The 22,323-nt window shown below is 54.2% G+C and overlaps 9 protein-coding genes across 9 annotated transcripts; 6 read left to right on the forward strand and 3 right to left on the reverse strand.

Annotated features, from left to right (window-relative positions):
* Positions 1-758: 758 nt before the first annotated feature.
* COA1 (Coa1p) lies at positions 759-2,241 on the reverse strand. The gene is made up of 5 exons (XM_076639156.1): positions 1,801-2,241; positions 1,706-1,721; positions 1,406-1,608; positions 1,159-1,244; positions 759-972 (listed from the first exon to the last, which is right to left on the reverse strand). Exons 1-5 carry the CDS (start codon positions 2,098-2,100, stop codon positions 807-809), a joined length of 771 nt encoding a protein of 256 aa, XP_076499031.1. The 5' UTR covers positions 2,101-2,241; the 3' UTR covers positions 759-806.
* Positions 2,164-4,583, forward strand: BDY24DRAFT_380337 (WD40 repeat domain-containing protein). Its single transcript, XM_076639157.1, has 10 exons — positions 2,164-2,328; positions 2,432-2,450; positions 2,530-2,617; positions 2,701-2,895; positions 3,017-3,114; positions 3,296-3,537; positions 3,711-3,800; positions 3,908-4,032; positions 4,193-4,277; positions 4,385-4,583. Exons 1-10 carry the CDS (start codon positions 2,326-2,328, stop codon positions 4,439-4,441), a joined length of 1,002 nt encoding a protein of 333 aa, XP_076499032.1. The 5' UTR covers positions 2,164-2,325; the 3' UTR covers positions 4,442-4,583.
* Positions 4,584-4,715: 132 nt separating this feature from the next.
* BDY24DRAFT_368811 (uncharacterized protein) lies at positions 4,716-7,018 on the forward strand (the record flags this gene model as incomplete). The annotated part of the gene is made up of 7 exons (XM_076638036.1): positions 4,716-4,982; positions 5,524-5,672; positions 5,775-5,796; positions 5,905-6,056; positions 6,199-6,290; positions 6,464-6,622; positions 6,750-7,018. The coding sequence occupies 7 exons, from the start codon at positions 4,716-4,718 to the stop codon at positions 7,016-7,018; spliced, it is 1,110 nt and encodes a 369-aa protein (XP_076499033.1).
* A 643-nt stretch (positions 7,019-7,661) lies between these two features.
* LUC7 (Luc7p) lies at positions 7,662-9,377 on the reverse strand (the record flags this gene model as incomplete). Its single annotated transcript, XM_076637298.1, has 7 exons — positions 7,662-8,063; positions 8,156-8,283; positions 8,366-8,449; positions 8,555-8,618; positions 8,743-8,964; positions 9,138-9,254; positions 9,339-9,377. The coding sequence occupies 7 exons, from the start codon at positions 9,375-9,377 to the stop codon at positions 7,662-7,664; spliced, it is 1,056 nt and encodes a 351-aa protein (XP_076499034.1).
* Positions 9,378-9,462: 85 nt separating this feature from the next.
* TMA20 (translation machinery-associated protein 20) lies at positions 9,463-10,659 on the forward strand. Its single transcript, XM_076639158.1, has 6 exons — positions 9,463-9,518; positions 9,599-9,775; positions 9,936-10,033; positions 10,102-10,160; positions 10,278-10,444; positions 10,552-10,659. The coding sequence occupies exons 1-6, from the start codon at positions 9,508-9,510 to the stop codon at positions 10,616-10,618; spliced, it is 579 nt and encodes a 192-aa protein (XP_076499035.1). The 5' UTR covers positions 9,463-9,507; the 3' UTR covers positions 10,619-10,659.
* Positions 10,660-10,762: 103 nt separating this feature from the next.
* On the forward strand, positions 10,763-15,221 carry BDY24DRAFT_439119 (galactose mutarotase-like domain-containing protein). Its single transcript, XM_076644418.1, has 30 exons — positions 10,763-10,848; positions 10,949-11,179; positions 11,281-11,314; positions 11,398-11,456; positions 11,536-11,556; positions 11,637-11,645; positions 11,720-11,758; positions 11,827-11,933; positions 11,996-12,030; positions 12,104-12,197; positions 12,268-12,371; positions 12,440-12,457; positions 12,530-12,574; positions 12,647-12,699; positions 12,768-12,830; positions 12,905-12,968; positions 13,034-13,054; positions 13,125-13,232; positions 13,300-13,409; positions 13,471-13,520; positions 13,599-13,710; positions 13,785-13,898; positions 13,974-14,073; positions 14,135-14,221; positions 14,300-14,410; positions 14,479-14,497; positions 14,564-14,576; positions 14,654-14,819; positions 14,884-14,999; positions 15,078-15,221. The coding sequence occupies exons 2-30, from the start codon at positions 11,095-11,097 to the stop codon at positions 15,113-15,115; spliced, it is 1,995 nt and encodes a 664-aa protein (XP_076499036.1). The 5' UTR covers positions 10,763-10,848; positions 10,949-11,094; the 3' UTR covers positions 15,116-15,221.
* A 66-nt stretch (positions 15,222-15,287) lies between these two features.
* On the reverse strand, positions 15,288-17,259 carry PHS1 (enoyl-CoA hydratase PHS1). Its single transcript, XM_076639159.1, has 6 exons — positions 17,233-17,259; positions 16,940-17,150; positions 16,430-16,824; positions 16,094-16,215; positions 15,730-15,983; positions 15,288-15,565 (listed from the first exon to the last, which is right to left on the reverse strand). The coding sequence occupies exons 2-6, from the start codon at positions 17,022-17,024 to the stop codon at positions 15,465-15,467; spliced, it is 957 nt and encodes a 318-aa protein (XP_076499037.1). The 5' UTR covers positions 17,025-17,150; positions 17,233-17,259; the 3' UTR covers positions 15,288-15,464.
* Positions 17,260-17,333: 74 nt separating this feature from the next.
* On the forward strand, positions 17,334-19,102 carry IBA57 (Iba57p; the record flags this gene model as incomplete). Its single annotated transcript, XM_076644112.1, has 5 exons — positions 17,334-17,661; positions 17,779-18,172; positions 18,299-18,451; positions 18,543-18,672; positions 18,769-19,102. Exons 1-5 carry the CDS (start codon positions 17,371-17,373, stop codon positions 19,100-19,102), a joined length of 1,302 nt encoding a protein of 433 aa, XP_076499038.1. The 5' UTR covers positions 17,334-17,370.
* Positions 19,103-21,572: 2,470 nt separating this feature from the next.
* On the forward strand, positions 21,573-22,213 carry BDY24DRAFT_412808 (uncharacterized protein; the record flags this gene model as incomplete). Its single annotated transcript, XM_076643114.1, has 3 exons — positions 21,573-21,643; positions 21,714-22,076; positions 22,141-22,213. The coding sequence occupies 3 exons, from the start codon at positions 21,573-21,575 to the stop codon at positions 22,211-22,213; spliced, it is 507 nt and encodes a 168-aa protein (XP_076499039.1).
* Between the last annotated feature and the right edge of the window lie 110 nt (positions 22,214-22,323).

Consider the following 22,323-nt stretch of genomic DNA (forward strand, 5'->3'; position numbering starts at 1 on the left):
ACGCGTCGGCTTCGTTGCTGTCGAGCTCGTTTTTCTTCTGCTTGAAGCTTCTCGGTTTTCTGATTCACGTTCCGTATCTTCCCTTCCTTAAGAGCAGGCTTCATCCTGTGGATCACCTCTGCAACGACTTGATCTCAAAAAGCAGGAGGAGACGACGCCAACAGCGAGTCCGACCCCGAACAACGCGTCTTCTCGTACTTCGTTCATTACTCGAGCAGCTTCGCACATCGTCAGTGAGGCTGGTATTGTAAAAGCGTAGTAATGGATAGAGCTTGAATGAAGAGGAAGAGGAGACAGAGCGCAACCGTTCCTCCCTCGTCTCTCCAAACACCGAGCCCATCAGTACCGAGGCACAGACTGGCTTCGAGGAAAGGGGAAGGGGAGGGAAGGGTGCAATTATGAATAGATCGAGAAGGAGGGGGGGAGGAAGAAGGAAGAGAGAGGGAAGAGACGAAGGTGGAGGAGGATGACTCGTTTTCGCTCCTCCCGTTTCGAGTTCTAAACTTGAAGCCATCGAAGGGCACTCCCTGCTATAGGCGTGGAGGGATAGAAGGGGGTGCCTACAAGAAGCCGAGCCCAGAAAGTGACAACGAGAACAGCTCGTTGTTTCTGGTTGGAGGAAAACGAGGCTCGAATCGAGCTTCGTTTTCGACTTGCGGCAGCTCCTGTACCAGGTAGTAACCGCTTCCTCCTCTCAGCCCTTCCTCTATCCTCCTAGTAACCCAGCCCCAATAGCTCTCGCAGCTCGAAACAGAAAAGAGAGTTGTGAACGAGCATTTCCATCCTCTGAGAAAAAGAAAACGATCTCACTTCCCCGCTGGTTTCTCGGACAGGTACTTGAGCTTCTCGAGCTGCTCGGAGAGGTTGGTGTCGTATCCCTTTCCTCGCATCTCCTCCACGAGCTCGACGGTCTGGCCGTCGTCGGTGAGGAGTTTGAATCGGAGGACTTGGAAGGCGGCGTCCTTGGTTGGGCTGAAGGAGGGAGGAAGGACAGAAGGAGGGGAGAGAAGGAAGAGCGGTCAGTACGAGGGTGAAGATGGAGAGAAGTCGGGTTCAATCTCGTGGAGCAGCAGGTGAGAGAGTGTAGGCGAGGGACGGAAAGGGATAGGGCGAGGTGAAGAGGGAGAGGAAAGAGAGGGAGGAGACGCGACGACGTACCGAATCGACGTGAAGTAAACTCGTCCAGTGTTGTTGAGTCCCTTGATACGGAACGAGAGATCGGCTTTTCCCTTCAGGACGTTGATCTGATCACCCAAGCAACCAACGAAAGTGATTGAAGAAGAAGGAAAAGGTCAGCTTCAAGGAACCGTTCGAGCTCACCAGCGTCTCCCTCTCCTTCCCTCCTCCCTCCTCCCTTCCCCTCCCTCACGCTTCCAACCAGATGAATCGGAAAGTAGACACTCACCGATCCCTCAATGTGAGGGTCCCCACCCGTCCACCAAGTGCTCTCCAACCTGATTCCCTCTCCCAGGATGCCCTCGACCTTGCCCGAGGTCCTGAGGACGTACATGACTTGACGGAAGACGGAGGAGGTGAGCTTCTCCTCGTTGGTGACGTGAACGAGGAAGACTGAGCAGAGAACTCCAGTGATGACAAAGGCGGCGATAACTGTTTCAAGCAAACGAAGAGGAGGTCGGTCAGGAAGGGGAAGAGGAAGGAAGAGGTGGGAAGGAAGGAGAGTCGAGCGAGAACGAGGAGGACGGACGTTGGTACTTTTGAGTCTGGAAAGAACGAAGGAGAAGAGATGAGCAGGTCAGTGATCTTCGTAGACGATTCGTAGATCGGTAGAGAGCTACTAACCATGATATTCGGTAGAGGTCTGATCTTCTCTGCGACGTTCAATCTCACTGGATGATTCCAAGCTTTGGGTTTCGCTGGGACAAAGTGAGAAGCAGGGTTGGCGGCTGGAATGGCGACATCTCCACTACGGGGTGTTATCGATCGGCCTGTTGTCGAGGCTGCTGAGGAGGAGGGAGCTGTGGTTGTGGAGGAGGATCGAAGGGAGGAGGAGGCGAAGGGACAAGGAGAGGCGAGGAGTCGAAGGGGAGCTTTTCCTTTGGTGGATTTGAGCAGGAAAGGAAGGAGGGAAGGTCGAGACATGTCCAAGGAGATGTAGATTGGAGTCGATGGTGATGGTTGGAAGCTGAGATGGCTGTCTCTCCCCCTCCCCTCTGGTCCCCCCTTCCAAGCTGCGTCCGAACTGAAAAGTCGACCTTTCTCCCTCCTCCTCCCTCCTCTTCTCTCCAAACCGCCACGCCTCTCCCACCCTTCCCTTCTCGCTCCCTTTAGCTTTCTCACAAGCTCCTCCTTCCCCTTCCTCTTGAAATGGTGAGTGTTTGAACTGGCTCCTGGGTGCCCTAGGGATGGAGAGAGAGAGCAGAAGACGAGACGAGAAGAGCTCACCTTCATTTCGTTGTTCTCCCTTCTTCAGCGACCTATTCTTCTCCAAGGTGAGCTTCAGCAACTTCTACCATCCTTCCGGATCGTATAGGAGCTTCAAGCTGACCTTGACGTTGCTTATTCTTCCAGGACATGAGCGATCTCTCACCCAGGTTGTCTACAACGCCGACGGTGACCTTCTCTTCTCTTGCTCGAAGGACCATGTCATCAACGCTTGGTTAGTTCCCTCCTCCTCGAGCTCAGCTCTCTCTTGCGACACGAGCTTACCTTTCTCTCCCACCTCTTGTCTTCACTCTACAGGTACTCGCACAACGGAGAGCGACTCGGAACCTACAACGGCCACAACGGAACCATCTGGTCGGTCGCTGTCGACTCGAAGTCAGAGTTCCTCCTCTCAGCCTCAGCCGACAACACCATGAAGCTCTGGCAGGTCGCTACTGGAAAGTGTCTCTACACTTGGGAGTTCCCTACGGCCGTGAAGCGAGTCGCTTGGAAGTGAGTCTCTGAGCTCGGAAAGGACGGGGAAGGGAAGGGGAGGTTTCGCGTGAGGAGCTCGAGCTCGAGCTGACTTTTTCCTTCTCTCCTTCCTCCTTCGTGCTGCTTCGCACCTTCTTAGCGAGGACGATACCCTCTTCCTTTCCATCACCGAGCAGCGTTCAGGATTCCAGGGAGCCGTCAGGGTGCACGAGGTTAACAGGTCGTCCCCGACAGATCGTTCGTCCCAAGCTTCCTTCCTTCCCTTCCCTCCCTCTCTGTTTCTCTCGTCTGACCACTCTTTCCATCGCCTCGCCCTCCCTATTCGACTCCTCTCCTCGTCTCCACATCGTCTCCCACCCGTTCTCCCCACCTCTGCCTTACTTCAACCTTCCAACCCACCTCCTTCGCCCAAATCCAGAGCCCTCCGACCCCATTCTCGAATTCAACCCCATCGGCTCCAAAGCCACCGTCGCCGCCTTCGCTCCTCTCTCCCAAACCATCCTCACAGGTCACGAATCCGGAAAGGTCGCCATCTTCGACGCCAAGACTGGAGAGGAGCTCATGGGGAACGAGAAGGCTCACTCGGGGCAGGTTACGGATCTTCAGATCAGCCAGGATGGAACTTACTTCGTGACGAGCTCGAAGGACAAGAGCGCGAGGGTGAGTCACACACATCTCTCTACGGGAAGCTTGAGGTGGGAGGGGAGTGATGGAAGAAGGTGGTCGGAGGACGAGGGCATGAAGGAAGGGGAAGCGAAGAGGGGAAGGGAAACCAACGAGCTCAAGCTGACTTTTTCCCTCCTTCGTTTCGCTTCTGTCTCCCTTTCCTCCAGCTCCACCGAACCGACGACCTGATGGTCCTCAAAACCTTCCCTACTAACACTCCCCTGAACTCTGCATCCATCACACCCGGACGACCCTACGTGAGTCTCCAGCTTCTTCCGTCTCTGCTCTCTTCGTCGTGCGACCTCTGCTCGACCTCTTCCTCTTCGAGCTTGCTGACACCTGCTCGTCTTTTCGCACTTCATAGGTCATTCTCGGAGGAGGGCAGGACGCTATGTCGGTCACCACCACTTCGCAGCGACAGGGAAAGTTCGAGGCTCGGTTCTGGCATCGCGTGTTGGAGGAGGAGGTTGGTCGAGTTAGAGGTCATTTGTGAGTAGCTTGCTTCCTCTGTTCATTCTCTTCCATCTTGAGAACGACGTGCTTGTTGGATGAAACCCTGGAGGGTAGCAGGAAGAGTTTCTCGACGCGTTCAAAACTCAAACTGACCTCCTTCTCTCGTCTCGCCTTCGTTCTCCTCCCTCTCTCGCAGCGGTCCCCTGAACACCGTCGCCGTTCACCCTTCTGGAAAGTCGTTCGCGTCGGGTGGAGAGGATGGTTACATTCGTTTGCATTGGGTGAGTCTCGATCCTTCCTCTTATTTTGCTCCCTTTCTCGACTTGTGTCGACCGGCGCGTGAAATCGAACGCTGACTCCTTTGCTCTTCCTTCGTTCGTCGATGCAGTTCGACGAGTCGTATTTCCGTTCGAGGCCTTTCGGAGAGCTGGAGCCTGAGGAGTAGATCTCTTTCACGCACGACTCGCAGGGAGTACGAGACGCAGACGGGCGAGGAGAGGAGAGAGAGAGAGGAAGGGAGGGAAGGGTCGGTCGTCGTATCTAACTAAAACTTGAATTGATGCGCGCATGGTGTTTCGCTTTTTCGATGTATACCCTCGCTTCTTCTTGAGAGAGAGAGAGAGTCCTCGTATCCACTTCGAAGGTTCGAAGAGGAGGTGAAGAAGGCACACCTGAAGCGAAAGTGTTCGAGCTCACCGAATCGCTCCTTCCCTCCCACCATGACCTCCTCCTCGAAACCCAAACTCTCCACCCTCTTCTCCGATTACATCTTCTGCTTCGTCGGCTCCCCTGAAGCTCGATCCAACCCTGACTTCGAAAACGTCTTGCTCAAAGATCTGAAGAGGAAGATCAAAGCTCACGGAGGAAAGGTCGTCGGGTCGCTTCTTTTCGAGGTTGGAACCAGCATGGTTGTGTTGACGGATTTGAAGGAGAGGGAGAGGGTTGAGAAGGTTTTCTTGAGGCAGAAGGTCGAGAAGAGTGATTTGGTGAGTTTCTGTTGTTTCTGTGAGATGGTGAGAGAGAGAGAAGCTGAACCAAGGCGTCGACTTGGGTGGCGGAGGGGAGCAGGAGAAGGTCGATTTCCTGCCGTTTGAGTTTGTCGAGGAGGAGATTGAGAAGTGGGAGAGGGAAAGGGAGAGGAGGGTTGCTGCTGTGTGAGTGGGCGAGATCAGAACAGCTTTCCTGGGCGAGACAGAGAGCTGACATCTCGCTCCTCTCGCTGGACCTTCCCATCACCTCTCAAGCAACGACGCTCCATCAGGGCTACCTGCTCCGCCTCCAGCTCCTTCCCCCTCATTTTTTTCGTCCTCGCCATCTCCTGCTCGAAGGATATCTAAATCTCTCTCTCCAGCCGTCTTCAATCCTCACGAAACGACAATCGCCACCTCCTCAACCTCGACGTCGTCCTCATCTCGACCTGCCCTCACCGCCGAACCTTGCCCTCCCGTCGCTTCTTCCTCCTCCTCTACTCCAAGGACGCATCGCTCTCGAGTCATATCTCCTTCCGACTTCGAGGATCTCGGTCAGATCGAGCACGAGCCAGCCTGTGTCCCTCCTGAACCGAAACGAAGGAAGACGGTTCAGGTCGAGGATCCGACTGGACGATGGGGGTTCCCTAGGGAGACGGTCGAGAGATTTCCGGCGTTTAGGAAGCGAAACTTCTTCGTTATTCAGCTGTGAGTATCTGTTCTGCTTCGGGGGGGGGGGGGGGGGGGGGGAGAACGAATTCGTGGACGCGTCGCTGACCGAGCAATCCCGTCTCTCTCTCTTTTCTTAAGGCACCAAGGGACGTCTCTTCACGTGAGTTTGCCTTTATCATTCGTTGATTTCGGTGGAAGGGGAACATCGAGCGTTGCTATCTTTGGAGAGGTGCTGACGTCGCGTCTTTCTCCACTCTCTGTCCTTCAGTTCGACCTTCGACTTCAGTGCTCGCTCAGCTCCATCAACCCGGTCGACCACAACTTCATCAGACTCCCAGGTGGACTCGAGAACCCTGGCACGATCTCGTTCGCTATTCCAAAGGGTGTTCATGGGATGAAAGTTCGAGAGAAACGATTAGCGTGCGTCTCGTCCTTCTTTATCTCTCTGTCTCCTCGCTATCTATCCATCTACTCCTACTCATCTCCTTCGAGAATGAGAGTTTTTTTCGGTGGATGAACATCCCAGCTGATCAAGCTTTCTGCGTTTCATTTTGTCTCCCAGCGTTCAAACCGAGCTTCATCCCATCTCGTACTCTTCCTTCGAGGGAGCGACCGGAAGATCTCTCAGGGAAGGCTTGGGTGCGGACTGTGGAAGTGAGTTCTCTATTCTTCTCTCGGATTGCACCTCGACTTCGAAAACCGAGCGTTGAAGCCTCCTACTGAGCCACTGACGCGTCTGTCCTCCCTCGTTCATCCTTCTCGCCTTTCCCTCCCTTCCCCTCCTCTCCCCTTTTGATCTCCTTCTTCCCTCAAATTCTCTACTTCAGCGCTCCTTTGGGACGTCGGAACCTATACCATCCTCGGCAAGAACTACGATCCAGACTCAGACGACGAGGACGAAGACGAAGACGAGGAGAGTGAGGAGCATCAGGAACGACTTCTCCTTGAGGGAGTGCTACGAAGGTCGTTCGAGGTCAAGCTGCATGGTAAGTACATTTTTCCGATTCGACTGTTTTCATGCCTACCCTTCTGCTGTGTCCTCATCTTTCTCGACGCTCTCCGACTCGAATCTGACCCTTTCCCTTTCCTCGTCGCGTCTCGTCCTTCCCTCAGGTCACTACAAAGTCCAATCCCTCACCCTTCAGTTCTCTCGAACCGACTCCAAATCTGACTCCAGAGGACATCTTAAGCCTCAGTGGCTGGCGATGCGAACCGATCGAGGAGGGAAGGCCGTCGAGGTCGACGTTGGAGACGCGTCGTCGCCGAGATTCACAGGGAGGAGTTGTTTGAGTGGAAGGACGCTGAAGGAAGTTACGAGCTCGAAGCCTGGGAGGTTCAAACCGTGGCCGTCGGAGGAAGGGATGCCGATCGATAACGAGTAGGGAGGCGAAGAGGGAGGGAGTGTTTCGGAGAGAGTCGAGACGGCTGAAGTTCTCTGGTGGATGAGATGACGATGTTCACGAACGCGTCTTGAAAAGATGCAAAAATACTCGTTGGATCGTTCTCTCCTCGCCTCCCCTCCATCCTACGGTTCTTCCAAGTCGACGCGTCCAAAAGAATGCCCCGGAGGGAGAGCCAGAAATTCTCCAACAGTTCAAGGCCGAGGAAGTTTATGGTAATTAGGTTTCAACCAGCAAATAATGTACATCGGCTCATGCCTCACGCGTTACATTGATGCCCATACACAAAGATACTCGGTGTCAAGAGACCGAGGGAAGGGGAGAAGCAACTTCCCGGCGATCATCTCTCTTTCGCTCACACAAGTCTCGAACCAGCAAGGCAGAGCCGAAGAAGACGTTGAAGAAGTACATAATCATATCAGGCCTTGAAAAAGAGCTTTAGTAACGACGACGAGGAGACCTCGACCTTTCTCGCCTGGAAGGAGAAGAGTGAGAAGAAGACGCGTCAGTTCAAACTCGCTTTCCGACCTTCCTCATTCCTCACGCCTGGAGAACAGCCCTTCCCCTGCCTACCCTCACCCTCTCGAACCGAGGTTTCGAACGAAAAAGAGAAGAGAGCATAGACTCACCTGCTCGAATCCTCGTGCCTCCTACTCGACTCCCTTCGATCATCATCGTACCCTCTCCTGCTTCCTCCTCCATCCCTCCTTCCCTCATCCTCGTACCTCCTCGACGACGAAGACGAAGGTCCCCTCGAATCTCTCTCCCTGTCCCTATCCGAACGAGATCGCGACTCGTGATCCGACGCAGGACCGGTGGGTGGTGCTGAAGGGGAGCCTGCTGGAGGAAGAGCTGAGGAGGACGAGGGTGTAGGGGAGAGACCTGATCCGGGAGCGACTTGAGTGGGAGTGGGAGGAGCGAGTTGGGAGGTGGGAGGAGCGACGATGGTCGGGATGGGACGAGGTCGAGAACGAGCTTCGTGGATTTTGGCGAGGAGTTCTCGGAGCTCTTTGTAACCGAGATGCATCTGAACGGAAGATAGAAGTGACGCAGAAGGTCAGTTTTAGAAGAGAGAAGCAAAACTCATCTCTAAAGAAGAAGTAGAGAGACGAGACGAACCTTTCCACCGAAGTGATCAGCCAGTCGACGATCCGAATCGAGCACACTGAGATAAGCTCCACAGATCTCGCACACCCTGAGCTTCTGGTGACCTGAAGCTCCCGAGGTCTCGGCCAGGTTCTGGAGCTCTCTCTGTTGCGATTGAAGAAAGGAACGGAAGGATAGTCAGCGACGGAGAGAGGCGACGAGACGAGAGGGAAGGGAAGGGACGAACCTCCTTCTCGTTCTTCTCCAACTTCAAAGCCTCGACAGCAGCCAGCTTCTCAATGGACTCTGTGATCTTTCCGGCCTCACCTGAAGAGTAAAGAGTACAAGATTCGATGACGAGTCAGCTCAGGCGGTTCGAACGGAAGCCGAAGGGAGGGGAGGACGAGGGGAAGGAGAAGAGGTCGAGCTCACCAAGCTGCTCGATCTCGGTCGTTCCGTCCTGGATGGAGAGCTCAATCTCTCCAATTTCCCTCATCTGTAGTAAGCACAGTAGCCAAGTAAGAGAAACTTCAGCTCTGGGAAAACCTCGCACCCACGAGAACGAGAGACGGGTCGAAGGAAGGGAGGAGGGAAGGAGAAGGAGAGGACGTGAGACTAACCAGAGCTGTCGTCTTTGCGTTCTCCTCTGGAGTCTTCTCCAACCTCCTCTGAGAAGCGTGAATCCTCCTATCGCAGTCGTCGACGATACCAAAGATGTTTCTCTGCCACTCCCCCTCGATACGCTGAATGGCAGGATCGTCAGGGTTGGCGGCCTTCGCCTCAGCGAACTCCTCCTGTAGCTTCTCTTGATGAGCACGAGGGCAAGGTCCGAGATCCATTTTCTAAAGACCGAGCGATCAAGGGAAGTCATAGGTCAGTATAGGAGCTGTGAGAGAACTCCAGCGCTGGGTGCCGAGGAGATTGAGGACGTGAAGATGCTCCCTCGTTGAGGTCGAGCTCTCCTTCTCCTCCTTCCGTCTCGCTCGTTCGACTCGAAAGAAAGGCTGAAACTCACGGTGTTGGTGAAAACGATGTGAGGGCAGGTTCCACAGAGGTAGTTCTTGCAGACCTTGTCATCCGAGAAGTGAAGCTTGACCTTGATGATTCCCATCGACTCGGCTCCCATCATTTGCTGGAGAAGGGAGGGAAGGAGAGAGAGGACATCAGCTTCGTCCTGCCTCCGAGACTACCAGAGATTTGAAGAGAGTCAACTTACCTCGAGGAGCTTTCGTTGAGCTTCTGCCAGACGTCCCATAGCTGAAAAAGTGAGAAAAGGGTTGGATGGAGTTGAGGAACGAACAGCTTGAATCTCATGGTCCTTTCCTCCTTCGAAATTGCGAAGGCGAGCCCTTCTCCCAAACTTCCACCACCTCAAACTATCAGCTATGTTCAAAAAGTACGTTCAGGCTCTCCCTTCGACTCTAGGGAAGCTGCTGGTCGAAGGAGGAGTCGTTCTGACCTTTGTTTGCCTCTCAGATTCCACCCCAAGGAGGACATTTCGTCTCAAGTCTCCATCAAGACGTCCGTTCAGCGAGGGATTCGATCAAAAATCCTCGAGCAGATGCCTCTGTTGGCCGACGGAGAAGGAAGTGAGGAGGGGAGTGTGCTGGATTCGCTCTGGCCGAAGAAGGAAGGTTTGACTCTCGTTAAATGGTGAGTTTTCAGCCCTCACCCTTTCAGCTCGAGCTCAACCTCTCGAACGTCATTCTCTCCTTCCCTCCCTCTACCTCCCTTCCTCCTTCCCGTAAAGTTTTCTTTCAGATCGAACTGAAGCTAATCATCTTTGCTTCTTCTATCCAACCTCCTCGTTCAGCCGTGAACACATCTCCATCTTCGCTCTCAACGGCGAGCCTCTGTTCTTCCAGCACTTCGACGGACCTTACTTCCCTTGTCTGCGTGTGCTTCACAAGTGTTCGTACCCCCTTCACCTCCATCTCATCGATTACGTCGATAGCTGATCTATATTTCTTTCCTCTCAGACCCTGAGCTTCTTCCTCATGTCAAGATCGACCGAGGAGCGATCCGATTCCTGCTGGCGGTTCGTTTCCCCTTCCTTCCCTCTCTCCCTCGAGCTCGCTCTCCCCTCCACATTCATTCTTCCGTCTCTCACTCACCTCGATGCTTACTCTTTCTCCTCCTCTTTTTTTTTCACCAGGGAGCGAACATGATGTGTCCCGGACTCACCTCCCCAGGAGGATCTCTCCCTCCTCCCGACCTCGCTCTTCCAGCTGAGACGTCGGTCGCCATCTTCGCTGAGGGAAAGGAGCACGCCGTTGGAGTGGGAATCTTGAAGATGAGCACGGAGGATATCCGGAAAATCAAGTACGTCCTACTCTTCTTCGCGTCTGCTCGAGTAGTGGAGGAGAAAAGAAGCCAGAGAGGCTGACCACCTTCCCTTCCTCTTTCTCTCTTGATTCGCCTTCTACCAGCAAGGGAGTGGCCATCGAGTCGGTTCACTACCTCGGAGACGACTTTTACAAGCTTATGACTATTTAGAACACCTGTTAGAAACGATATGTGACGACCCTTCGACAGCAGCGTCAAACGAGAGATGCGACGACGCGACCTTCCTTTCCTTCCTTCCTCGCTTCTTCCAAATCGCAGCTGAGCGGAACTTCCCCTCCAATGTCTGCAGCTCTTCATAGAGTGAGTTTAAAATACCTACTCGCGTCCTCATTCTACCGCTTCGGGCGACGAAGGGGGAGGGGAAGGGAGCGCATCAAAACGTGAGTCGCGCCCTTGCTTCTCCCCTTCTCCTTAGCTCCTTTTCCCCTTCTTTCGGTCTCTTTCCTCATCAACTCCGCCTTCATTTTGGTCACGCTGCAGTCTGTCGATTTAGCGGTCCGTTTGCTAGCCATCTCGTTGCCGGTCTCGTCTCGGTGGACGGCGAATCGATTGACCGATGAGGAAGGGGATTTTTTGCTCCTCAGCCCTCGTTTCCCATCCAACATCCATCTTGAACTCTTCAGGACATGCTTCTCTTTGCTTGGATCCCTTTAGCTCTAGCCTTCGTTCGGCCAGCTCTCGCTGCTGTTGGGAGTGAAAACACGACCACGAGTGAGTCAGGACGCGCCTCGTTTTGCTTTCCTTTGTCTTTCCTCGACGCCCGTCTCCCATCTCGAAAAGCTGACCTCTTTCTGGTTCTCTCTTCCTTTTAGCTATCTCGATATACAACGATCGTCTTCTTGTGAGGTGGGTGACCGAGAAGCCGTCTGCTCGCGTTCAGTTGTTGAGCTCACTCTTTCTTCTCTCCCTCCTCGACTTCCACCCTCCAGCATCAACAAAGCCAACGGGGCGGTCAACAAGCTCAACTTCGACAACACTTCTCTTCTCGGTGAGATATTCTTTCACTCTTCATTCTCCGTGTTGAAGCTTACCGAGCTCTCTTTCTCTCTTCATTCGTTGATGCTCAGGTGTTCCGAGTGGAAGCATCGGTAAGCGCTGAGCTCAGCCCATCTCTCTCCTTCGTTTCGAGGCTCGTGCTAACTTCTCGATCTTTCGCTCTCTCTCCCAGGAAAATGGTGTAAGTCTCCACATATGTATCGCTCTCTACGAGCCCTCTTGCTGAACTCGGACCCTCTTTTTGATCCTCAACAGACTTCGACGTTCAGGGTGTGCCCGCCGTCGCTCCTGCCAGTGAGTATCGACGAGGCTTTCTGATCACCTCGAAACTAATCTCGTACGCTGATTCCATTCCCCCCCAGCCTCTCGATACTACGAAATCGGAACGAGCAAGGTCGCAAAGTTCGAAGTCGTCTCCGGAAAAGACTCGAAGGGGTTCGCCTGGATTGGAGTCATCATGACTGAGACTGTGAGCTTCGGTCGTTCTCCACTTCTTTTGATCGGCAGCTCATCATTATCTTCGTTCTCCAGGTCCTTCGAGTCAACATGGTCTTCAAGCGATACTTGTGAGCTCAAACGTCACCCTCGTTCGACGCCATTCCTCTTACGACCCTAACCCACTTCCTCCCTTGCTTTCAGCTTCATCAAGGACGGAGAGACTGGTGTTCATACTTTTGCTCGAATCACTCTTCCTCAGGCTGTAGATGGAGTCAACTACGGGCAGCTAGGAGAGGTGAGGACGAACTGAATCTCGTCGAGTCTCATCGACCCGTCGAAGCTCACCGAGTTCTTCCCTTCTTCAGTTCCGAACCGTCTTCCGACCCAACACCAACCTCTGGACTCACCTCGTCACCAACTCTGTCCAATACGGTCACCTTCCTTCGGCTGCTGCTATTGCGAAGCAGGTGTAAGTCGCCTCGTTCAGCCTCGGCTCACACGCCTCGTTGCTCACTCTGCTCTCTTTCCTGTTTGCAGAACCGTTCAAGACGCGACGTAAGACCCCAATTGTATTCACATCTTACATCGAAGTGACCTAACGCGTCCCTCTTCCCTTTGCTGCCCTAGCTGGTACCTCGGAAACACTCCTGAGGATCCGTACGTGAGCGAGCAGTGAGTTTTCTCCCTCTTTCTCTCCTTCCTGCCTTCGAACTCGAGCTCACCCCATGGTCTTTCATCTCAAAGATCCGACTACTTCACCAAATACGAGTGGGCTGCTCAGTACGGAGATCACAAAGGTGAGCTCTCGTCGCGTCTCGACCTCTGTCTTCGCTCCACGATTCTGACGCGTCTTCTCGTTCCTCAGCCCACGGCTTCTACTCTGAGGGATCTACGATTGGTCTTTGGACGGTCTACAACAACTTGGAAGGTCGGTCTCGTCTCCTCTCGACATCTACCGGTCCCACGCTCGACTGACTCTCCCTCTTCGTCTTCGTCCCTCAGGTTACCTCGGAGGTCCGTTGAGAAGCGATCTCGTAGTCGATACCAACATCTACGACTACTATGTGTGAGCCTTCTCGCTTCCTTTTCCGTCCTTGACCTTCATTGATCACTCCTTTTCCTGTTTCTCAGCTCAAACCACCGTGGAGCGAGGTGAGTCGAGAACTGATCTTTCATCCTTTGCTATCGTCTCGCTGACGTTCAAGCACCTTCCTTTTTCTAGCACTCCCTACCTCGGAACCGGATACGATCGACTCTTTGGACCCACTTTCGTCTACGCCAACAAGGGAGGAGCGATGCTGGATCTCCTCGCCGACGCTGAGAAGTTTGCGTGAGCAATTCATCTTCTTCGTCTTCCCTCCTCCTCGACGCTGACATCCCTTCGCTCGCTCTACCAGTACACCTGACTTCGACGTCGAGTTCTACGATAGCATCGCTCCCTACGTGGAAGGCTTTGCTACCTCAGCTCAGCGAGGAGCTTTCTCTGCGAAGATCCAGCTCCCCAAAGGTCAGTCGCGTCCATTCCCCTTCTGCCCTCGAACGAGACTGCTGACTCCACTTTCTCACAGGTGCCTTCGACGGAAAGGCCATCCTCACTCAAGTCGGAGTCGATCACCAGGTTAGTCGAGAGCTTTCTTTCTTTCCTCGAGATTGTTGATCGTCGAGCTCATTCAGTCTCTTCCTTCTCTTCGTTCAGGACTCGATGGACAGCACTGTCGGTCAGTATTGGGCAAACATAACCACCAATGGAAAGGTCACGATCCCTCGAGTCAAGCCTGGAAAGTACAGACTTACTTGCTACGCTTCTGGTGAGTTCTTATCGCGTCCGCTCTCTCTCCTCTCTCCTTCGTCTCTTCCTCTGACTCTCCTCTCCTTCGTACAGGCGTGTTCGGGGACTACATCTACGACAACGTCGTCATCACTGCTGGGAAGACGACCTCTCGATCATGGAGCTGGAGCCCTGATCAGAACGGAGCTGAGATCTGGAGGATCGGAGGTGAGTCTCGAATCCTCTTTCGTCGACGCGTCTTCGTTCTGAGTTGACGTCCTTTTCCCTTCCTCTCGTTTCCAGTTCCCGACAAGAGCGCCGGAGAGTACCTCCATGGTCTCGCCAAGGATCCCAACCACACCAACCATCCTGAGGAGCACCGAGCCTACTACGGACAGTGGGAGTGAGTCTTGGTCCCTCTTCATTCTTGTCTCCTTCGTTAACCCTTGTTTCATCTCTTTCAGCTTCGTCAACGACTTCCCAACCGGAGTTAACTACACCGTCGGAGTCTCGGATTACGCCAAAGATTGGAACTACATTCACTACTCGCGGTTCGCTCTTGCTCTTTGTCCCCTCTCCGTTCGTTCGACGCTCGAGGTTGACCTTCGTTCTTTCGTTCGTTGATTCAGCTACGGAGGAACCTACACCAGGAAGGAGTACGTCCTCGACAACGTCAACGAGTGGACCATCAACTTCGAGCTCACGGCCAAGCAGGCTGTTGACTTGCCTTCGAAGATCGGGTGAGTCGCGTCAAGATCTCTCGTTCACGTCGACCTCTTGCTGACGTTCTTCCGCTCTGCCTTCCCAGAACCTTGACGGTTCAACTGGTGAGTTCCTTGTGCTCCTTCCCTTTGCTTCCCTCTTGCTGACCTTTTCCTCTCCTCTCCTCTCAGGCTGCCGCTCGAAGTGAGTCTCCCGTCTCCTTTCCCTCATCCCTCTTCTTCCTCAACTCACCTCTTCCGCCTTCTCCCTCCTCCCTCCAGCTCCCTCCGGAAACCTCGACGTCCCCGAACCCTCCTCCAACTCCTCCGATCTCGACCTCAGCGTCATCTCCAACGACAACGCCCCTCTCGTCTGGACCATCCCTTACTACCACTCGTCCTCTTGCTCTCAACGAAGCGGGATCGAATGCTACAACATCGCTAACAAGTGAGTGCAACTCTACTGCTCTTTTCGAGATTCTTCGTCTGATGTTTTCGCTTCGGGTTTGCAGGTACAAAATCCCAGGAAGTCAGCTCAAGCAGGGCTGGAACAAGCTCGTGCTCGCTCTCCCTTACAACGCGTCGGGAGGAGATGCGAACTTCAGGCAGTACTCGGTGGATGTTATGTGTGAGTAGCACCTCCGTTTCACTTCGTTTCGACGAATTAAAGCTGATCTTTTGCCTCATCGTTCGTTCCTCCGTTCAGACGACGCGATCCGACTCGAGGTTGGAAAGGACTCGTAAAAACGGATTGGATTCGCTTTGGTTTCCTTTTCTCTGCTTCGGGATTGTATATGTTTTCAGTTCTTTATTGTTCAGTGCCTCTCTCGTATTGTATGTTGGTTCAACTCTCAGCGAGAGAGGTTTCTTCGAGAGCCGAACGCTCCTCAGTCCCATTCCGCTCTCCTCCCAACTCTGAGAATCACAGCAGCATATCAATTCAGCGAACCCGAGCAAAGCATCCTACTAAACTACCCAGCCATCCACTCTCTTCCTTCTCCAGCTCATTCCCACTTCCTTGCTCTTCTTTCTCCCTCTCTCCTCCTCTTCGACCTCGACGCGTCCCTACTCAAAAACCAAACCGAACCCCGATCTAGTTCCTCTTCTTCTCCTCTCCAACCTTCTTCCCTCCCTTGGCAGCCCTCAAAGCCTTCTTCCTCTGCCCGATCATATAGGTGTACATCACGACGAGGGCTGATTTCGAACGCAAAAAAGGGAGAAGGTCAGTCTTCGTTTCGACTTCGGTCTCCACAGCTCCACAGCCCTTCAGTCCGCTTCCTCCCCTTCTCCGACCGACCCAGCCGCAACAAAAACACCTGCTCTCTCCACCAGCACGTCGGACCGAAACGAAGACTCACCAGGCGGCCAAATCAGAACCAAGAACCCCCTGAAGTAATCCAATCCGTCCCAGTGCTCGCTCCTCCCCAAGCCCTTGTTCAGCGCCAAAAGCCCTTGTGACCCTTTGGTGTACGACGCAGGAACGATGGCTCGAATGGCGTCGCCGAGGTAGGAGCCAACGAGAGGGAGGCGAGCGAGAGGTTTGAGGACGATCAAGGAGAGGAAGAGTTCCGAGGCGGCGCCGAGGGGGTAGAGAGGGTAGAAGGTTGAGTATCTGTGATGGAAGGAAGGAGGAAGAGGTGGGTTGGGTGTAAGTTCGGGTTGGGAGAGAGAGGGGGGACAAAGAGGAAGAGGGAAGAGGAGTGAGGGGTTGGGAACGCTTACCGAAGCCAGAGAAGAGGGTAAGGCTCGATGTTGAGGAGGTTGAGAGCGTAGTAGGCGTATCGAACGACTTCGGTGAAGGACCAGGCGAAGATAAGGAGGGAGTAGGCGGGGGAGATTTGGGGCTAAGGGAGAGACGACGCGTGTTTGGAGAGAGGGAGAGGGAGAGGGAGGGAGGAAGGGAGGGAGTCAGCTTGGGAGGATAGGCAGAGAGGCGTGTACAAAAGGCCTGGAGCTCGTGCCAGTAGAAGATGGAGAAGAGCTGAAGCTCGTTCGTTGGCGAAGGAAAGTCGTGACGCGTTTGGGACGGAGAACGAGCTCGAGCGAAAAAAGACTCACCTGATGGAACACCTCGACAACTCCCCAAACAGTCCACAACCTACTCGCCACCTGCGCCGCCGTCGTCAACCAAGGACTCCTCACGAGTCCCGTGGCAGCATGCACAACCTCCAGAGCGGCAAAGGTCTGGACGATCTTGGTCAAGGGTCCAACGGCGGAGTAGGCTCCTCGAAGTCTATCGAGAGCGACGGTTCGCTTGTTGGTGGAAGAGGTAGCGGCCGAGTTGAAGAGGGACCAGATCTTGGAGGTGATGGTGGATGATTTGGAGGAGGTGAGCGAGGGCGAGTTGGAAGGAGAGAAGATGTGAAGGAGGAGGAGAAGAAGGATGGAACCCCAGGCGAGGCAGGAGAGGAGGTTGTAGGCGACGAGGTAATATTTCACGATAGGAGGTTGGGCTGGAGGAGTAGAGATGAGGTTGGACTGGATGTCAGTGAGAGGAAAGCGAGAGAAACGAAGAAAGAGACAACGGAGTGATGTGGCAAGAAGGACGAGAAGGAGATGAGCTCGCACCTTTCCTGACTCCAGCAGCCTTCCTCCTTCCAGCCGTCGTCTTGACATCCTGGGTAGCGTTCTTGGTGGTAGTAGAAGCGGACATCGTGGAAAGTGCTGCTGGTGTTTCGTTGTCGGTGGAAGGGATGGAAGAGGAGAAGAGGGTTGCTGGAGAGGGGATGGAGAACCAGGAGTCGGGTCGAGGAGAGGAAGAAGCCGAGCTGGAAGAGTCCTTGTTTTTACGAAGTTTAGGGAAACGAGTTAGGTTGATGGGCATCCTCGTGGTTAAAAGAGAAGAAGGGAAACGAGCTCACCCTGTCTTTTCGTTCCTTTTCGATGATGGAGGAGAGAGGAGGAACGACGAACGGAGCGTTTCGTTGAAGTAGTCGATTTGGCTCGAGCTCACCTCTTTTCCCTACCGACGGCCATCTTCAACTTTTTTCCCTCCAACCATGTTCAACCATCTTCCTCTTCAGCTTCAGCTGTTGACCTCTTCAGCTCTCTCAAGATCTTCTGTTGTTTCCATCCGATCCCTCTCGACCCAACCACGACGCTCCTACTCGTCCTCCCTTCCTTCCTCCTCCTCGACTTCCATCTTCCCTTCTTCCTCTCCCGTCCCTCATCGGAGCGTTATCAGCGTCGGTGGCAAGGATGCTACCAAGTTCCTTAACGGAATCACAGGTGTCAAAATTCCCGATTCCTTCTCTGGAAGACCGTTCTATGGCTCGTTCTTGCACGCTCAGGTAAGCGAAGCTCATCGATCTGCTTCTCCTTCTTCCTCCTCGCAGCTCTCGTTCGCTTACTATCCATACTGACTCTCGTTCTTTTCTCTCTCCTCGTATGCATCTATCTAATCCCAGGGCCGAATCCTCTTTGACGTCCACCTCTACCCTCACCCTCCTACGTCCTCCTTCCTGATCGACTTCGACTCGCGAACCTCCCCTGCTCTCATCCCAGCCATCAAGAAGTTCGTGCTTCGATCCAAAGTATCCCTCAAGGACGTGTCCGATCAGTGGGACGTATGGGCTGCGTGGGATCATGAGCAGGCGAAGGAGGATGGACTGAGGAGTTGGAAGTGGGGGACAGGGGAGAGCGCGGGTTTGGTAGGTTGGGAGAAGGAGCAGACGATGTTGCCTGGGACGAGTGGTGGTGCAGAGGGAGAGAGTCCAGTTGGGTTGGAGGAGGAGGTGGGAGGATGGGATTTGAGAGCTCCGGGAATGGGTTGGAGAGGGTTGGTCAGGAAGGGAGGGAGACGTGAGTGTTCGACGCATTTTTCGCTTTGTTTCTTCTTTCCGTTCTCTTTGCTTCTCTCGATAAGCTCACACTGATAATCTCCCCCCTTTCTTACTCTCCCACATTCTCCGCTCTTCTCTCACCCAGCCTCCCTCGCCTCTCCGTCAACCTCGTCTTCACCTCCCGACCCCTCCTCCTACACCCTCCATCGAATCCTCCACGGCGTCCCCGAAGGAATCGAGGACATCGTACCCATGTCGGCTCTTCCTTCCGAGTCCAACCTTGATTTCATGGGCGGTGGTGAGTGACCCGTCCTTTCTTTCATCTCCCGAAGTCTCCTGCGCGTCTCGACTCTGACTCTTTGCGTGTTTCGCTTCGCTTCTTTTATCAGTCGACTTCCGAAAAGGCTGCTACGTAGGCCAAGAACTCACCGTTCGAACGTACCATACCGGAGCGACGAGGAAACGGATCGTTCCGGTCAAACTCGTTCCTTTGTCGACGAACGACAGCGACGCGTCGAGGTGAGTGTCATCCCGTCTTCCCTTTCTTTTCTCTCTGCCCGCACTGACTCTCTCTCCCTCCCTCTCTTCCCTATTTCTTCCTCCCTCCCACTCCAGCTCCTCTCCCCTCCCTCTTCCAACTCCCTCAACAGACGTCCGTCTCGTCGCTATCTCTCCCTCTCCCTCCTCGTCAACCTCTCCCTCCTCCCCAGCTCCCTCCTCCCGCGGTCGCTCCTCCGGTAAAATTCTCAGCAGCGTCCGCACTCCCGAAGGAGACGTCGTGGGACTGGCGTTGTTGCGGCTGGAGCAGGTGGGGAGTGTCTGGAGGGGAGAGGGAGAGATGAGCGTGGAGGGTGAGGGGGAGGGTGCTGGGAAGTGGAAGGTTGAGCCGAGGGAGGTGGGGTGGTGGCCTAAGAGAGAGGTGGAGGTGGAGGTGGGGGAGAGGGAGTAGGGTGGGATTGGGAGAGGGAGGGAGGGAGGAGACGCGTCGATTTGAAGATCGTTCGTCGTTCGTCGTTCGTTCGTTGGCCGCGGATAAATCGGCGTCTGCTGAGCCGGTAAGATAGGAGAGAGTAGATACGTTTTCTCTATATCCCAACGCTGTCCTTGAAGACCTGAGGGGAAAAAAAGAGAAAGAGCATCCTGAGCTCGACCTCATTTAACCTCGCGTCGTCTGTCGTCGTCGCCCTCGGCTTTGTCCTTCTCCTCTTCTGTTCCCTCTTGAGCGTCGTTTTTTTTCAACGAGCAGTCAGCAGCAGCTCATCTTGCTCTGATACCTACTGTCTTTCTGAAGCCGAGAAAAGCAGATTTGTTCGCGCTCATTTAGCCCCGCGTCCGCACGTCCGGCCAAACATCCCTTTCTGTTCGACCTTCCCTTCCCTCAAACCATCATCTCCGAGAGCGATCCATCCGTCCTTCTTTCTTCCACTTCTACCTATACTCCTCTCTCTCTCGCTCGCCAAAAACTCATCGGGATGCGATGAGCGTGCCCTCAAGGGAGGAGTGGAGGAGGTGGAGCTGTCGAGCTCAACGTTGATTCCTCCCTTCTCGTGGGGAGCAAGAGGAAGAGAAGGAAGAGAAGCAAGAGTTGGAGAAGGCAGATTTTTTTTGCGCTGAATGAAGCGTTGAGTGAGTAATCCTTTCCTACGGTCAGCGATGCGAGGTTGAGCACAAGGAAGCGAGGTAGAAGAGGCAGGGAGAGAGGGAGGCGGAGGAACTCGAGGTTGAGAGAGAAGGGCCAGGGTCGGGAGGATACGATTCCTCCTCCGAATCTGCTCCTTTTTCGCTCGTTCGACCTCTCAGCTGTATCTTAGCTTTGGGGCTACCGATTAGTCGCATAAAATCTGCATATCGCTCGTGAGGAGCTAGCGAAAAGAGAAGGAGCAGCTTCACACGCTACTCCTCCAGTCCCTTCAATGGATCGGATCAAGATCTGCAGTTTTCGCTTTTTCTTCCTTGCTGGTACAAGCTAACTTTTCTCCTTCTGCTCCTCGCTCGCAGGTCGATCCGGCTTTCTTTCTCGAGGAAACCCTTCCTCTCGCTCATCAACACACCTTCTCTTCCCTCCTCCCCTTCTCTTCGACCCCTGACTCCTGACGCAGGCCTTTGCTTTCGGTTCCGAGCTCTTCCCTTCTCGATTCCTTGCTTCCCTGCTGGGAGATAGGAGGGATACGAAGAGGGGTTGAATCGTTTGGGGTCGAACCGTTGGTGAGCTCGCTTCCCTTTACCCTCCTTTGCTGCTTGTTTGGCCCGAAGGAAGGAGGAAGGAGAAAGAGCGAGCTCGCAGGTTCTCTCTCTTTCAGCCCTCCCTTCGCTGACCTCTTTGACGATCTCTTTTGAGCCAGGAAGGGAAATCCTTCGATTCCTTCAACATCCTCTCGACCTGCGTCTCCTCCCTCCTCCAATCAACCATGCTTCGAACCCACACTCTCCGCCGACGGACGATCGCAAAGGGTGCTTGGACGGGCAGGGAAGGAACCTCCTCCCTTCCTCCTCCTTCGACGATTCTCCCACCGCTGCTACTACTATACAAGCACCACCCAAACTGTTCACCTAGCTCCTCCTCCCTCCTCCCACCCGTTCAACCATCCAACCTCCCAACCTCTCGCTCTCTCCACAACCTTCGTTCCCAAATCCAACGACGTCTCACGCCCCCCCCTCCTCCTCCCCTCACCCCCGTCCTTCCTCCCCTTCCTCCTCCCTCTCCCTCTCCCCATCCTGCCGTGCTCTCTCCACTCTGACCACCCAGCAGCAAGCCCGCGTCTCCTTCAAGCTTGCACGTCTGTGCAGCGCGGAATGTCGTTTGCTGGGTATCTTTGTGCTGGGGTATTACATCAGCGAGTGAGGCCTTAGCCGACGCGATGTTCTTGCTTATTGCAACCTACCACCATCAGCTTCCTCGATCTTGTTATCGCAGGAGAATTTATGGCTTGCCCTCAGGGCTTTCTTTTTGACTTTATTTTTTTCTTCTTTTTGGGGGGGGCTCGGAGAGAGTTGTTGCCTGTAGGAAGTGTTCGGGAGGAGGGGATCCATGCCCGTGTAATAGGTACGTTTGGGCGCGATTCGGAGAGAGGTTGCTGGGACAGGAGGAAGGAAGGCAGCGACGCGTCGCGTCCCTTCATTCCCTCTCTCTCTCTTCGCTCGTCGGGCGCGTTTTTGGGGCTCAGTCTTGGCTTTGCCTCGGAGATTCCGATTTTCAGTAGTGACTGAGACTCCTTTCGAGCTCTTGGGAGCGATTCTGGTGGATCGAAAAGGGAGAAGGACAGGGAAAGCAGAGCAGTCAAGGACGAGGAAGCAGGAGACGCGTGCATCTCAGCGTAAGAAAAGCTTCGGATCTTGGTAGCAATGCGGCGATGGGACCTCTGGTCTTGAAGAGTATACTCGCAGCGGAAAGAGAGGCAGGAACAGACCAAGTCGCAGAAATGAGCTCGGAACAGCTGAAGGAGATCAAGGGAGGAAGGTGGGCAGCGAGGCTCTGGATTGAGATGGCCTAGTGAGTGGATCTACTTCTCGTTTTCTCCATGGGAGAGAAGAAGCTGAGACTCGTCTTCATTCTACTGCAGCGCACCAATTCTCTACGTCAACTTCTCCATCTCCAACGCTTCCCTCTTCGAACACGACCAGTTCCCTTCATCCCTTCTGTCCCTCCCTGACTCTCCCGACGAGGGAGGTTGCGACTGGAGACTCGAACATCCGGTGGCCGCCTACGTCGCCGCTAGTAGAGGAACCTACGAGATGCGCATCCTGGAAGGAGGTCGAGAGAGAATTCTGACGACCGGAGAAGGACGAGGAGAAGATCATCCCGACACGATGTATCGACTCTCGGAGGAGTGGGCTTCGAAGCTTGGACTCGTCAGTGCTTGGAGCAGGTTGACGTCAAGTGGAGTCTCGTCGGAAACGGCTTTTGGGAGGAGGGCTATCAAGAGGTTGAAGGAAGCGGGGATGGGAGAAGGGGGTGAGGAGGAGGAGAGCGTCGTTACCTTTTCTCAGGACTGGGAATGGAGCCGTCCCGTGGTATAGGGAGGTTGGAGGGAAGAAGTTGGACTGGGAGAGGTTATCCTGAGGTGAGTCGCTCTCGTCCGTTTCGTTCAGCTTGGAAAGAAAAGAGTTCGTCCTCAAGCCACGACGCGTTCGAGCATCTAAACTGACCGCTTCGTCCTTCTTTCCTTCAAC

The sequence above is a fragment of the Mrakia frigida genome (genome assembly GCF_051309035.1).
Source record: "Mrakia frigida strain ATCC 22029 unplaced genomic scaffold BDY24scaffold_6, whole genome shotgun sequence".
Classification (NCBI taxonomy): Eukaryota; Fungi; Basidiomycota; class Tremellomycetes; order Cystofilobasidiales; family Mrakiaceae; genus Mrakia; species Mrakia frigida.

What these genes read in the sequence shown, in the direction of transcription:
- COA1 (XM_076639156.1), bottom strand. Translation starts at nt 2,100, where the DNA reads ATGTCTCGACCTTCCCTCCTTCCTTTCCTGCTCAAATCCACCAAAGGA. An exon ending in ACCCTCACATTGAGGGATCG is followed by an intron (nt 1,245 to 1,405) that starts GTGAGTGTCTAC and finishes TTGGGTGATCAG; the next exon opens with ATCAACGTCCTGAAGGGAAA. An exon ending in GTTTACTTCACGTCGATTCG is followed by an intron (nt 973 to 1,158) that starts GTACGTCGTCGC and finishes TCCCTCCTTCAG; the next exon opens with CCCAACCAAGGACGCCGCCT.
- PHS1 (XM_076639159.1), bottom strand. Translation starts at nt 17,024, where the DNA reads ATGTCCGCTTCTACTACCACCAAGAACGCTACCCAGGATGTCAAGACG. An exon ending in GGCTGCTGGAGTCAGGAAAG is followed by an intron (nt 16,825 to 16,939) that starts GTGCGAGCTCAT and finishes CTACTCCTCCAG; the next exon opens with CCCAACCTCCTATCGTGAAA. An exon ending in TACCCTCTTCTCTGGCTTCG is followed by an intron (nt 15,984 to 16,093) that starts GTAAGCGTTCCC and finishes CTTCCATCACAG; the next exon opens with ATACTCAACCTTCTACCCTC.
- BDY24DRAFT_380337 (XM_076639157.1), top strand. An exon ending in GGTCGAGTTAGAGGTCATTT is followed by an intron (nt 4,033 to 4,192) that starts GTGAGTAGCTTG and finishes CCTCTCTCGCAG; the next exon opens with CGGTCCCCTGAACACCGTCG. An exon ending in GTTACATTCGTTTGCATTGG is followed by an intron (nt 4,278 to 4,384) that starts GTGAGTCTCGAT and finishes TCGTCGATGCAG; the next exon opens with TTCGACGAGTCGTATTTCCG.
- BDY24DRAFT_439119 (XM_076644418.1), top strand. Translation starts at nt 11,095, where the DNA reads ATGCTTCTCTTTGCTTGGATCCCTTTAGCTCTAGCCTTCGTTCGGCCA. An exon ending in GCCCGCCGTCGCTCCTGCCA is followed by an intron (nt 11,759 to 11,826) that starts GTGAGTATCGAC and finishes ATTCCCCCCCAG; the next exon opens with CCTCTCGATACTACGAAATC. An exon ending in AACATCTACGACTACTATGT is followed by an intron (nt 12,969 to 13,033) that starts GTGAGCCTTCTC and finishes CCTGTTTCTCAG; the next exon opens with CTCAAACCACCGTGGAGCGA.
- TMA20 (XM_076639158.1), top strand. An exon ending in GGTTTGACTCTCGTTAAATG is followed by an intron (nt 9,776 to 9,935) that starts GTGAGTTTTCAG and finishes CTCCTCGTTCAG; the next exon opens with CCGTGAACACATCTCCATCT. An exon ending in GAGGATATCCGGAAAATCAA is followed by an intron (nt 10,445 to 10,551) that starts GTACGTCCTACT and finishes GCCTTCTACCAG; the next exon opens with CAAGGGAGTGGCCATCGAGT.